Here is a 14525-nt window from a genome sequence, read left to right on the forward strand (position 1 = left end):
TTATGTCTAAATTAAGACACAGATGACGAACAAGGAGGGGCTTAATCCTATTTATGAAATAATCTTGGGAAATTGGAAATTGAAGGTTGTTAGTGTTTTGTATAAAATAAAGAATGTGCACATACAGCATTATTCTAATGCCTAGCACCGTTGAAATTCTAATAACCGAGTGCACTAATGACATTAATAGTAATGTAAGTCGATGGTCCAAGCTCCTCTGTTTACACCCGGTTTGTAACTGACCAATCATTTTTCGGCAATCGATACCGCTGCCCACAACCTCGAATCCCTACCTTAGGTCTTTGACTGATTCCTTCTTCCACTTTACAACTTCGCCAAACCCCAAACACCCAAAAAATTATTCAACCAGCCTGCCTACCTACCTAATTACACCTTTTCCTCGACCAGTGAAACCCATTGCTCAAGCTCTCGCTTTCTATCATACCCAATCTATCCTGTCAATCAACATTCGAGCCATGTTTATTTGAAACGCCGCGTTTAATAAAGCTTTTTCTTCAACCTTTGCCGCGCGATTATACGCGACCCGACGCACGGCCGACGCGTCTTTTTCACCACAGTTGCGATGGCAGGACCACGAGGGGCGCGTTTGCCAGTTGGCTCCGCGCCTTGGATCTCGGAGGAGAGATCATCTGCCTTACAAATTGCGCAGTCAGAAGTTGAAGAATTCACCTTCTCTGCCCGAAATGACTTGGATTGGCTGAATGAGCATATGGCCGAGATATTTAGTGAGAACCAGATGTGCGTGAAACACCTAAACTTGTCCGGGATACACATTAAACTAACAATTGATGTAGCAATGTTGCCGAGATTTTCAAAACACCGGGAAAGTTACGGGGTAAGACTCCGCGAACTCTTCGGAAAGTAAACGCGACGGAAGCTCGTGTTGTGAGTCCACCTCTACTACTAATTCTTCACTGTATCAGCGCCACTAACAACTCGTAGCCGCTATCTAATATCTTCTCTGCTGCTACACCAAAGGGGGCTCAAAATCCATTTTCTATACCCAACATCAATCGAAATAACACACCTAGGATTGAAATTCCAGCAGACCCCCAACCATCACCATCACCCGCAAGACTAGCTCCTCCCCCAAGTCCTTCGAGACGCGCAGCCCCACCAGTATCCACCGTCCCCAAACCCCCAGCTTCCATGATAGACTCTGGATATCATGGTAGCCAGTCTCAGGAACCGATGGATATCGACCGCACGTTCGAGGATGAAGCGACAGAAGCTTTCGATATGCAGGCAAACTCACAGGGTGACTACATCCCTTTTCACACCTCCTCTGACCCCCAGGAGCAGGGTAGTCCAATCCAGCACTCACCAAATCCTACGTTTGAGATGAACGTTGGTGATCATGACACTCAGTACTTTACTGCCCATGTGGGAGCAAGCGAGGCCCCTACCAAAAAGATGGTATCTCACGAGAGTACTACTCCAGCAGGCTCACCTTTAAGATCACCCCAGTCTTCGCCTGATATGTCTCTTGCGAAGCCTTCTGCCATTGAAAATGCACACCCAAGCTCAGAGGGCCATCTATCTGAACCGGAAGGTATGGAAACTGTGCCTGAGGAGGCTTTAGGATCCGGCTCCGAAGGCTCAAGCCCTATCCGACCCGTTGTACGGAAGAGCAGTCTGAATTTCGCATCCTTGCCTGCAAGGGAGCCTATTACTCATAAGAGTATCGGTAATCGGACTTCAAGAACTAGCCATCTAGAGCAGAACAGAACCAGTTACTACAATCGACATACCGGCGGGAAGAGCCTAGGTAATGCAAGGCATGATCTCTCCGATGAAGGGAACGATGATGATATGGATATTGATGAAGATCCATTTACTGGCAAGCCTAAGCAGCAGGCGCCAGAGCAGGCAGCTACCCACAACAAGACTTATACTCAGCGCCTTCAGGACCAAATTAGCAGACTGGGCCAGGTACAGCAGCATAATTCAAAGCCTTCGAAGCCCATTCTGGATCCATCTGCTGCCCAGGCAGCTCCGGTCACGGCCGCGCGGTCTCCGTTCCGGTCTAAACTTCAGTCTTCACCAAAGAAGCCAACAACCCCAGGTGCTTTCCCTGATGATGAGGATGATTGGATTCAGCCACTTGGTTCACCTGAGGATGCTTCAGACCGCCGCAGTCCACGACCAGGGTTGTCCAAGAGTTACACTGCAGATGTGATGGAAGGGGTCTCTGGCAAGGAAACCGTCGGTGGCGGCGAATTTGCGGGGCCTAAGACTCGCCCACGCCAAAGTCAATCGAAGTCTCCTCTACAACAGACAGTTCAAGAGCGAACTCCTAATGCTCTAGGCCATCATAAGTCTGCATCCGTCCCTATGTTGCCTCTCGAGGAAGCTACAGGTGCTGAAGGAGCTGGTTTGCAGAAAGCCATCTCGATATCCAACCAATCGCTTGCCGCGGTTTCTGAGACAGAGAGACCAGCTACTCCTACGAAGTCACCAACTCGTGGTTTTAAGGATAGCCCATTAAAACAAGTCAAGAACAAGTTGTCATCAATACTTAAGAGCTCGAAAGGCTTGCTGGTCAGTAGTGCTGCTATCAGCGCTGAAGGCAAAACCTCACTCTTGTCCCCTTCTACTACAAGATTGGGATTACACACAATCGCCTCTAGTGATTCACTTGCATCTCCCCAAGGCAAGGAGACACAACCTCTGTATCCAGATTTATCTCGCCATGCTCCAGATACTCGAGCTCTCACAGGCCCGGCGAGCCCTGTACGACCGGAAGGGCGAAGAACGAGGGCCTCGATAGAGCGCGAGAAGGCGGAGGAGAAACGTAAAGAGAAGGAGGCAAAAGAAGCCCGACGAATGGCCGAACAAATGGAGAAGCTCGAGAAGATACGTGAAAAGGAGCGCGAAAAGGCCCGAGTCTTTAGTAAAGAGCAAGAAAAAATTGCTGCGATGGAGAAACAACTTGCCGCGCAAAAGGAACTAGATAAGAAGGCCTTGCAAACGCCTGCCAATCCCTCTAAGTCCGCTCAGCTAAGTCCGCGCAAGCTGAAGACGCAGCCTAGCGTTGAAGAAAGGGCACCACCAGCGCTCTCCTCAGACGACAAGCAAGCAGATGACATCGACATGATCGATGCACCTAATACAATGCCACCACCGTCGGTACCTCGTTATGCTGCACCACCTCCCTCAGCCACCAAAGCCAGGGAGATCAAGCGGCCTATGAGACCTGGAAAGGAGCCAGTGAGCAAACTCAAACAGGCGCCCACAGTAATTCGTGTCAATATGGGTTCACAGCATTCGCAGTACCACCCTTCTAACAGCACGCTTGCTGCAAATCTTCAAGAAACACTTGGTCAGCCCCAAGCCAAGAACAAACCGAATCAATCTTCTCTGCAGAATAAGCAATCGCTGCAAAGTCTTAAGAGTTCGACCTCTTCAACGGGACGGCCTAAAGCGCTTGAGGCTGCAGCGCGACGGAAAGAACAGGAAGAGCGTGAGGCACAACGCCGGCGTGAAGCCAAGGCCGAATTAGAACGAAGGAGAGCTGCTATGCAGGAAGAGGAGAAACGCCAAGAGCAACAGCGAAAAGCCGAGGCCGAACGACAAAAAGAGGAAGAGCGTAAGCAGGCTGAGGCAAAGAAGAATGCACAAAGACAAGCGATGCTTGAGAAGGCGAAGCAAACAAGAGCCCCCCCGCCCGCGGCTCGGAGTCAGCCAAATGGCCCCCCTGACTATAGTCGAGCTGAAGGCGGTGGTCCCCGACCACTTTCTCGCATGACCTCAACTGCCCAACGCTCCCAGGAGGATCTTGGTCGTCCGATCAATACAACGTTGTCGAATGCGTCCAAGGCACCTACCAAGCGAACTCTGCATCAAGATCACAACGATGGTACCTCTCGGCAACCACCTGCCCGCGGTGGCACTAGCTATCAGTCAAAAGAATCGAAGCGACTGCGCATGACAGACGAGTTTGATGACGATGTTGAGATGGAGAAGCAACCGAGCCTGAAGGGCGCGCCTGTGCGCCCATCAGGTGGCTTGAAGAAGGTAGGTTTCTAGTCGAAGCTCCGTGTGAATACTGTGAATATATTACTAACAGACCGCCAGGATGTGTCGGCCAAGTCGTTATTCCCTTCTGGCTATGCAAGTGCATCGCAGAACAACAGGGATCTATTCAAGGCTACTGTAACGAGTCAGCTCAACAGCCAAGTCAAGACTGCGCACCCGTTAGATATGGCTCAAGTCTCCAAGGGTCACATCCCCTTTGCACCTAACCCGAATCCTGCTGGACCATCTTTCAAGACGCCCGCACGACCTCAGGGAGGCACGATTTCCAAGTCAGTTGCTAAGTCGGCGACACGGTCTTCCCCACGATTCCAGAACGGCGAGTCGATTGAACTTCCAGAGATTAATACGGACGATGAGGATGACGATGAATATGAGGATGGCGGAAAGGACTTGATTGCGGCTTGGGCTGACTCACCTAATCTTCGCAAGGCTCTCGTCGAACAAGAAACCAAAGATCCATTCCAGGTCTTTGGGGCACCCGCGCCCCTCAACATGGAGGAAGTGTTCGCGAAGAGCAAGGACCGGTTTCACAAATTCCGTGCCCGAACATCTAGCGCTAACTGGAGTGGATCGGATAGGTTGACGGAGGAGGATATCCGGAAAGACCTTGCAGCAAGGGACAAGATGAGACGGGATGGTGGTTGGAGTTACGAAATGAGTCGGGATATGGTCTAGCATGGACTAAACTAGGTACTTACCTAGGTAGTTACGGAAAGGCTTCCTGGACATGGATTGGAGAGTCCAGTTGCAATTCCGTCAATTGTTGCATCAGACAGGTGTTCACGGTTCAGGTTGGATCATGATATTGTATGGTCCAGCTAATGAGGGATTAGGGGCGTTTATAGGTATACGGCATTCCATCATTGTTACTTAAGCACATCCATGGATAGGAGACTCAAAAAATGTGCATATTCATATAGGTATACTACTAGGTAGTAGGTATGCCAGCGTGGCTTAGCTTAGGTTATAGGCTAAGTAGTTAGGCAAAAGACAAGCCAAACTTCGGTTGAAGCCTTGCACGAAGCTGTAGTGCCCGTGGAAATTATGGTAATGTGACCGCTATTGTACCAGGTGTAGGTTTTATGCATCATGACGAATGATGCGGCATAAGGGGCTTTTCTGTTTCGGGGTAGACCATTCATTCGATTGGAGAAGGATGATTAGTTGAGAGTGACTACATATGGGCATATGCAACACGGAACCGATCATTCGGGATTATTACTAATGTTAGGTTCCGTAGATATATGACTTATTTTCCGTACTTAACGAGTAAAAGTCGTAAGCTTATGTATATGTAATGTAAGTGTTGCTAAGCCCCTTTTCGAGTTTGTTCTGAATAACATTAAACTAACCTACGCATATCCTGGTAATTCCAGATATGTTAGGTATGTACATACATACATACATGTAGGTAAGGTCCTCGAGTGTTGGATGGAATGATGTATCTAGGTTAGGGAGCTTCAATGTTATTACACATATACATTATACTACCTAGGTTAGGTACATATGTAGGTATATGAAGGATGTTATTACACGCATGTTGTATACCGTATGTAATGAGTGATTACATACAAGTTTGTACACGAGTAGGTATATGTAGATGCTAAAGTGCCGCCAGACCCTGACGTCATTACAAGTTGCATATACCTACATGCTGCATATTGGAGGCATCTAGGTAATATTTATTATTTACAGATCGATCAACCCTATGTAGATGTCTGGGGTTGGTGCTACAATCAATACGATACCATGTAACTATGTACCGTATATAGATGCCTTAAGATTTAAAAACTGCCCAGTGAACGTTGAATTTTCCAGGGATAGTACACAGGTAATACACACAGTACAAACTGTAAAGTTAGGTTACTAAGGTATGAGGTACGCGCTAGAAAGTGCACAACAGAGTCAACTTTTAACGTTAGTAAAAACCTGCTAACCTAGGCGCTTACTGAATGACATGCATATGCTTGCATCACAGGGTCCATTTTGTCTCTGCGCGCAAAAAAGAAGCTACCCATCTTCTTCACCTTCACCTTCACCATATCAACTTCAACTTTCGACCTTTCTGCTTTTCCACTTTTTCTTACACTTGTTCCATTTACAAACGAGATCCTTTATTCTCTGATCTCCTGCGGTATCCTCTGAAGTTCTTAGCACTTTCGTTATTTCAACTTCAGTGTTATTTGCTCCGACACGCGATACATAATACGCATCTACAACGGCGCATCTGGTAATTTCAAGGTATTGTACATACATACAGTACCTACTAGAGTCTACATAGCCCTGGAGCATACGCGTAGTGCTACGTTAGGCATTGTAGGTACTGGAACTCTCACCAAAAATCGAGGTTCAAGTGCCTACCTAGTACTACATAGGCCCTACCTAGGTACACAGGTATGTACGAAGTACCTATAATTCCCCCACCATCCACGGGCCCACTTGACCTGCAGACCATCAAGTACATCCGAACATCTACGCTAACTTTTATGATTGTGCGCGTCCCACCCTACTAGGTACCAACCCACCAAGGCCCGTCACCCCGTCAGCCTGTCTCTCTACATGGGAAACAAATACATCCCAAATACGTCTAAACGCGAACAACTTCCCTTCAAACAACATTGAATACCTCTTTGGTATTCCCCTCACTTTCACATCCTACATTATTCATTTACTTTTCTTTTTAATTGTTCCTTCTTGAGACATCTATCTCTATTAGATTGAGAGCCCATTGGGTATAGATGATCTTAAATATTTCCTTGGTAGTTTCCTCGAGTCGTAACTGCGACAAGAAAACAACTTTGGTTGTGATCTCCCCCGGCTGCCTATCGAGCCGCGAAGAACCTACGAGCCCACGAGCACACGAGCCCACAAGCCCATGAATTCACGAGCCCACGAGGCAAAGACCCTCCCCACTAAAAATTATATCCTCACAACCTCTATTCATTAATTTCAGCCGACCACAGATCAATCTGTTTTCTGACACAATTCACACCACCTCAATAAACACACATACTGGAATAATAAGCGAAGATAGAGTATTGACCAGTTGTTTGTTTCGCATTCCTCTCCTACTCGGTTATCCTTCCTCACCCAGCTATCATCATGCCGAAGTGGGACAAGAACCGCGATTATTACGCGGACCTTAGTTTACCTGCAAATGCTTCCACAGAGGAGATAAAAAAGCAGTTCAGAAAACTAGGTAACTTTCCCTGATTTATCCCGTCCTATCCTCACAGCTAACCAATCTTGTCTTCGTGTAGCTTTAAAGTATCACCCAGACCGAAACCCAGGCAAAGAATCCGAAGTGAACTCGAAATTCCAAGTCATCCAGTCTGCCCATGAGATCTTGACAGATGACACATTAAGACGCCAATATGATGATGCTCGCAAGGCTTTCAATTCGCGCTTTCCCAAAGCGTCCGGTGTCCGAGGCAATCCGTGGCAAGATGTTGGCAAGCAGTGGGCACCGCCACCTACACGACACCCTCAAACATCCCCAAGCAAGCCTGCTTCGGGTGCCCAGCGTTATGCTAGCTTTGCTAGCTTTGCTAGCAGCATGGGTCGGCCGCCTAAGCCTCCTCCTAGAGAGGATCCCCAAACACGAAAAGCTTATGCGGATGCTTTCGAAAACATGAGACCCAGTACAGCCCGACGACCTGTCCCTGGACGAGCGCCAACTTCTGCAGCTCGGGATACGAAGACGGCTGATCCGGATGCCTCATCTCGTAGATCAGCTTTCCAGCAACAGAAGGCCGAAGCCTCCTTCGGCAATAGTAACAGACGAAATGGATATACCCCCCACTCACCAGGAATGGCCGACGAGCCTCCTGTTACGAACAAGAATTACTTCACTACCCGAACACACTCGACCCTATACAATGAAGTAACTCCAGATGTTCCCACGTCGTCGATTCCTCCGGACCCGCTTGCCCAGTTTAGGGAGAAAGTCTGGGACAAACGTCAGAGTACCCCATACCATACTCCTGGCGGCGAAAAGACAAGCTTGTTTGATGACGGCCCAAGTATTGGTCGTACTACTAGCACACGAGCGGCGCGAACACCAGAGGTGCCCGGATCGTTTCCAGGTACAAGACCTCGAAGCTCCAGTACACCTAAAAGCTCAAGCAACGATGCGGAATCCGAAGATTCAACCAAGGTTGATAAGACTACCGTCCCAAAAGCTAACAGTACTGCCTACCAGTCTCGAGTTAAGGAACGATATAAGCCAAAGTCCGAACAGAACGACAACACTCCGGAACCTCAACCGACGAATACTGCAAACCCATCGAATGCGTCTGGAAATGCTGCCAATTGTATGCACCTTGAACCCAATTCTTAACCATATGACTTACTAATTGTGACTTGAATATAGCTACAACAGATGGATTTACAGCACAGGCCAGTAACGGCCCCTCAGTGTATGCTATATCATCTCAGACTTCTGTCAAATCTACCAAAACCCAGCAGCAGCACGTTAGCGGCGTTGCATCTGACCACACGAAGCACGCCGTGAAACGAGCCCATGATTGGGTTTTTGGCTCTCCTTATTCCACCACCCATCACCCTCCCAGTGGAGGAGTCAAGCCAAGTTACAACGGGCTATCACACTTTGAAGAGGTTCAGAGAAGTGATCTCGACCGTCTTATCAGCAGTCGATCTCGGGATAATATTCGGTGGAAGAAGAGTCAAACCTCGCATAGCACGAATCCTTCAACAATCAAGAATCCCAAGATCAGTACTGATGATATATATTCTAGCTTCAACTTCTCGGGGATTCACGATGTACATGGCAAACGTGCTAACACGGAAGGGCTTGCCAGACACAGCTCCGACAATATTAACACTAGGTTTGTTCAAGATGAAGTGCCGGAAGACTGGAAGTTTAGCGCAGGATCCGTATCGGCAGGCGAATCGCAGTCGACTGCGAAACCACGAACCCCATCCCGTAGCCGCTCTACTCGTCGATACGTGCCGAAACCGAGATCCCCTCAAACGAGCCGCATGCCATCGGTACACGAAGGTTTGGGTAATGCTGCCACACAAAAGTTTTCGGCTGGTGAATGGAGTGACAAGATTGGATCTCAACACTTTGAACCTCGGACTACGCGAAGCACTTCGACCTCCCCGACTCGCCGCACCAACGGAAAGAAGTCAAAGCCGGTCAAGATGACCGCAGGTTCAGCTGGAATGGTCGAGGACGATGATTGCGAAGGATGGCAAGAAATCCCTCCGACTTCCTTCGCTCCCGCACCGGCCAATGCTGATACTGCTACTGCCATGGACATTGATTCACCTCCACTAGCAGATGTTGATGAGGCTTTGAAGATGCCCCAGACCGGCGGTGCCCGTAAGATTCCTGTTGAGCCTTACCGAGAGGAATGGAGAGCCGGAGATGTAAATGGTGTGCGCACCAAGTCCACGAGCCCAGTTCAAGAGGCGAGTTCTACAAAGGAGCCGTTCACTCAGCCCGCTGTTCCCCAGCCAGCTTCTGTTCCTGCCACAAACCCCTTTACTGCACAGCATGTCGGTTCGGAGGATACTACAGAGTTCAATACTATGTTCTCCGATTTCAAGAATGTGGAGCCATTTAATGATCCAGCCCCTAAAGGCCTTGGGAACTTTGGCGACCTGAAGTCTACGCTGCCTTTTGAGAGTCAGCCTTCGGGTCAGATCCCGCTGGAAAAGGAATATCCGCCCAAGGTGGTTCCACTCGAATTTCCAACTCCGCCAGTCGCTCCGCGACTTCCTCCGACGGTGGCTGTGGCAGGTATTCGGCCCAATCAAGTTCAGTTCCGCAAGTATGCCCAGGATTTCTACCAGTATATGGATAAGTGGGAAGCGTTCAACGCCAAGATCATGCTGCATTTCACCACCCGTCAGCAAAACTTCAAGGCCCGCCGTCAACAACAGGGAAGTGCCTGGCTCGACACGCGTCAAGCAGGCAATGACATGGCATATGAGTATCTTATAGAGCTGGGACAAGATCAGGCCATCCGCCAACAGTGGCTTAATGCCTACGCAGATCATCAGACTAAAATCTGCGAATTCATGAAGTTCAGAGATCAGGTCAAATAGGAAAGCCCGGTTGATATACTTCAGACTGGCCATGTAAACCACTCTGGTGAGTTTGGCCATGATAATCATCACGACAGATCCCACGGTACTACAGCGTATAGAAATGCTCCACCCGTTGCATTAGGCACATCGTATGGGCATCGCTTGCCTAATCGCCATCCCTACAACTATGGAGTAGAGCCTGCTGCCCCTGTTTCTCCTGTTGCTCCCGATCCTTATACAAATGCTCGGGGCTCTAGCGGAACTACAACGTTCTACGATTTCGGAGATTCAAAGCCACAGACGCGCCCTGATCGGGCAATGTATTGGTAAAATCCAATTGGATTTGTACAGGCACCATAAGGCATTGAAGATTATTTGGCCTGACTGCGGATAGGCTTCAGAATGCACATGGCTTTTTGAAAGATGGAAAATTGCCATTCCATCATTGATTTGCAATATTCCTCACTTGGAATGAAGGGTATGAAGACAATCTGAAATAGGCCATCGAGCCTTGTATCAGAAGCGTCTTGCATCTTGCGTCTTGCATTTTGCGTCTTGCATCATAGATGATGTTGATATAAAATGAGGAGGAACATATACAGCAACGAAAGGGGCAACACGTCTTACGATCCCAATATGAATTTTCTCGTATACGGTTGACAATCAACACCCCTCGCCTGCTTGTAGCAAGTTTGATTGTTGGTTGGTTTTTTTCGAGTTCGACTTTCAGTCTCTTGTGCAATCTCGGCATGATACTTGTTCTTGGGGATTCTGGGGCCGCTCACAAGAGTAGGTGCATGGCGTTGATGAATACGGATAGGTGTTTCTATGGAGTTCCGCCATGCTCGCTAAGCCAGATGCACCGAAGAGACGTCTCTTTCGATACGGGCCCTAAACCCGTTTCTTTAGGGAGGGAAGAAGCATATGAATCGTATGGGATCACTAGACTCTATTTTTTAATAGATCTCAGCTAGCACTAGGCCCGGTCTAGCAGATTGCGGAAGCTCAAGAAGGATACGTACGATATGATGAAATACGAAATGCCGAAGAGATGTGAAATGGAACAGCACCGAGGGATGTATCAAAGGTGGCGAGTATCAGCATGGGGCGAAGGCAAGATAGATTTGTTTTAGCATAGAAGGATGGACAAGGAGGAGTCGATGGCCAATAAGGGGGTATATTAAGTAATGGCAAGTTTTTACATGCTTATACCTACCTCCTATTCAAGTATGTACTTCTAGTTAATGTCGATAAATCGTTCAGTTCTTCAGAGCTCTTGACTCGCACCACCTTGCCTTCTCGTGAAACAAAGCACCATTGTACTGAATATTATTTGTTGTGCTTGTGGTGTTTGCTGTATATTTTAGCTATACTGTCTGTAAGATGGGGGTTCGTTATTCAGAATTATTATCACCCCAGTTCAGGGGTTCTTTACCCAGCCGCTTCATATAACTTCTAGGTCATTAACTAGTTGATTCTTTTGTTCCTACCCTTAGTGACGGGAACTGTGAGTCTTATGGTATGGCCAACCTTTCAGGATCTCACACTGTTGTCATGGGGGATGAGTGATTGTACTTCGGTGTTCTGTGGGAAATCACTTGTAGGTAGTTGATAATGAGCATCACAACACAAAGATCAGATTTTTGTTGCGGATTTTTTATCTTAGATTAGAAGTTCTAGTAATACTTTGGACTTGCGATAGACTACCTTTCAATTTTTTTTATTTTTTATTTTTTTCAAACATGAGTTCGTGGAGGTGGTTCATGGGGGTTCGTCATTAAATGTTATTGGATATACACAGAATTAAAATAGGGGTAAAAGTACTAGATTATTAACAGTATCTGTCTCCTCCCAGCACTCATTCATCGTTTTTATGTAATAGTCTCTTTGATTTATTGCTCCTGGAGTGTTGAGTAGGTACTTTATAATTACACGTTTTCATAAAGATCTGTCTGCCACACGTCCCCGTTCTCTCATTGCAAGCCACCAAGCTGGCATATTTAATGGTCTTCTTCAAGATATCTAGGTACCTAAGGAATAGCTGTAGACAGCTGGGTTATGGTTGTGTTTTCGAGACGAGGTGGAGTGCTCAAATTTGAGGCTATAGCAACACAATCGACCCCTTTCGACCCCTTTCGACCCCCTTTCGATCCCCTTTCGACCTGGCTAGCCCCCCATATCCTCAACATAAGGAGGCCATCGTGGAGATACAGTATGCCATTACATCGTATAACATACTTGATCCTGATCCCTAGGGGCGAAATGATGCTTGGAGCGTGATAACAACCTTCTTGCCTCTTGTCTTTTACCTTCTGGTCCCATGCCTTTTGTTTATTTACCTTTCCTCTCATAAGCTGTTCCTTCAACCTCTCCCAACCTTCTACTTTACTACCCTCTACCCACGTGCCTTCTCATACAACTCATCTTCTAATACCAAGTGACCCAAGTTTGTTGACCAAGTCACTTGAAAGTGTCATATGAACTATCTCGCTTCATAGAACAGAAATCCCTTTGAACTTCAAACTGATTTGCAATTTGCAATTATTAAAAAAAAAAAAACAATTCATTCATCATGGACTCCGCTCCACAGGAAATCGTCCTCTCCATCGTGGAGCAGCTCGACAAAGTGACGGATCTCTGCACGATCCTGAACCTCCGCCTCGTGAGCAAGAAATGGCTCCAGGTCGCGACCCCCTTCATCTACGTCATCGCGCAGGACCCGTACTGGCCCTGTGACAGCCACCGCAAGCACGACCTCGGCGTGCTCACGCGCCTCAACGACAAGCTCGCCGTCCGGCCTGACCTGGCCTGCATCATCAAAGAGCTCCACATGTTCCCGCTGCGCATCGAGAACCGCGTGCGCACCCGCATCCCGCTCGCCCTCATGAACCGCAACCGCCAACAGTGGGAGATCCTCAACGGTCTCAAGTTCCTCCCGCTCGAGCTAAAGTTGCAGATTATCCGCGACCTCACGAGTGATGTGGACTCCGGCCTCGTCGCCTTCGTCCTGCTCCTGTGCCGCGACATCGAGGTGCTCGAGATCGAGCAGCGCTACTTCCACTTCGGCCCCAGCCTCCGCGGAATATTCCACCTCGCCGCCAACGCCAACACCAACGCCACCGCGGCGGGCCTACCCGGCGCACTGCCCCCCAACAAGGACATGCTGCTGAGCAAGCTGACGCGCCTCAAGATCGGGGACAAGTTCGAGTGCGTCACCATCAACGACGTGCTGACCTTCCTCTCGCTGCCGCGCCTCCAGCACCTCGAGGTCGACGGGCTAATCGACTACTACGATAACGGCTTCGAAGATGACGACGACGACGAAGATGATCAGAGCAACAGCAGCGAAGAGGAAGAGCAAGCCCTGACGCCGCACCCCTCCCCCACCCGCCCCGTGCCCCACTGGTTCCGCACCTACCTGCCGGACACCTCGGAGCCCGACTTCAACAAGTACGCGCCCGCGCGCAACCCCATATCGCTGCACTTCCACGGCTCGTGGATCACCCCGCACGGGCTCTCCCTCATCCTCGCCGCCTGCGAGCAGCCGCGCACCCTGTACGTGCACGTGACCGGGCTGATCGACGCGGACGCGCCGGACTACACGCGCACCTTCGCCGCGCACGGGCGCGGCCTGCGCAGCATCATCCTCGACACGACCGAGTGCCCCGGCGAGGGCGTGCTGGCGGGGGCCGAGGCGACCGCCTTCCTCGGCGCGCTGCGCGCGAACCACGGGGCCACGCTGCGCGCCCTGGCCGTCTCGCGCGCCTTCCTCCCCGGCACGCGCGACATGGCGGGGCTCCTGCCGCGCGAGCTGCGCGAGCTGGCCTTCCTGTTCGCGCGCATACGCCGCGGCCACGGGCTCCCCGCCGACGAGATGCTGGCGCACGCCGCGCTGCTGGGCGCCACCGCGCCGCGTCTGAGCCGCCTCGCGTACATCCCGAGCTATCTGGTCCGCATGCCGCGGTGGTACGAGGGCTTTGGGCTCCGCGAGGGCGCGGAGGGCCCCGAGAGGGAGTGGTTGGAGAGTCATGGTTGTGTGCTTTTTGACTGGTAGTGGGAGTAAGGGGGAGGTAGGTAGTGTGCAGACAGACACATCTGTATGTCCACGTTGTACCTATGCACCAACACACGCACTTGGCCTGCGCGCTTATTGGAAGGAATACGGTGGCGCCCGTACCTCTATTGTCGGGAATGAGTACTGAGCATCTCGATCCGTGGATGTGTACTAAAGTACGCGAGGAGGAAGTGAGGGATGAAGCAAGGAGGAGAGGCAACGGGGTTTCGGCAGCTGAGAAGGAAAAAAATAATTTTGGGGAGAGATAATACGTAACCTGTGGATACTTTCCTGCAAGCCACTCTCCCCTTTTCTTTTTCAGATCGCTGCAACACCAACACATACGAGAAAGATA

The 14525-nt window shown here is 49.6% G+C and overlaps 3 protein-coding genes across 3 annotated transcripts; all 3 read left to right on the forward strand.

The window, feature by feature from the left end:
- Positions 1–153: 153 nt before the first annotated feature.
- GGS25DRAFT_495186 (uncharacterized protein) lies at positions 154–5143 on the forward strand. Its single transcript, XM_049261421.1, has 4 exons — positions 154–759; positions 816–906; positions 964–4038; positions 4099–5143. The coding sequence occupies exons 1-4, from the start codon at positions 584–586 to the stop codon at positions 4732–4734; spliced, it is 3978 nt and encodes a 1325-aa protein (XP_049115697.1). The 5' UTR covers positions 154–583; the 3' UTR covers positions 4735–5143.
- Positions 5144–7161: 2018 nt separating this feature from the next.
- On the forward strand, positions 7162–10134 carry GGS25DRAFT_522819 (uncharacterized protein; the record flags this gene model as incomplete). Its single annotated transcript, XM_049264311.1, has 3 exons — positions 7162–7258; positions 7320–8372; positions 8432–10134. The coding sequence occupies 3 exons, from the start codon at positions 7162–7164 to the stop codon at positions 10132–10134; spliced, it is 2853 nt and encodes a 950-aa protein (XP_049115698.1).
- A 2554-nt stretch (positions 10135–12688) lies between these two features.
- On the forward strand, positions 12689–14170 carry GGS25DRAFT_522820 (uncharacterized protein; the record flags this gene model as incomplete). Its single annotated transcript, XM_049264312.1, has 1 exon — positions 12689–14170. One exon carries the CDS (start codon positions 12689–12691, stop codon positions 14168–14170), a length of 1482 nt encoding a protein of 493 aa, XP_049115699.1.
- Positions 14171–14525: the final 355 nt, after the last annotated feature.

The sequence above is a fragment of the Hypoxylon fragiforme genome (assembly GCF_022984875.1).
Source record: "Hypoxylon fragiforme strain CBS 206.31 chromosome Unknown GGS25scaffold_6, whole genome shotgun sequence".
NCBI classification, from domain to species: Eukaryota; Fungi; Ascomycota; class Sordariomycetes; order Xylariales; family Hypoxylaceae; genus Hypoxylon; species Hypoxylon fragiforme.

Excerpts from the sequence above, each read along its gene's own strand:
- GGS25DRAFT_495186 (XM_049261421.1), top strand. The coding sequence starts at position 584 with ATGGCAGGACCACGAGGGGCGCGTTTGCCAGTTGGCTCCGCGCCTTGG. Across the intron at positions 907-963 it reads ACGCGACGGAAGCTCGTGTT|CCGCTATCTAATATCTTCTC; the intron begins GTGAGTCCACCT and ends AACAACTCGTAG. Across the intron at positions 4,039-4,098 it reads CATCAGGTGGCTTGAAGAAG|GATGTGTCGGCCAAGTCGTT; the intron begins GTAGGTTTCTAG and ends ACAGACCGCCAG.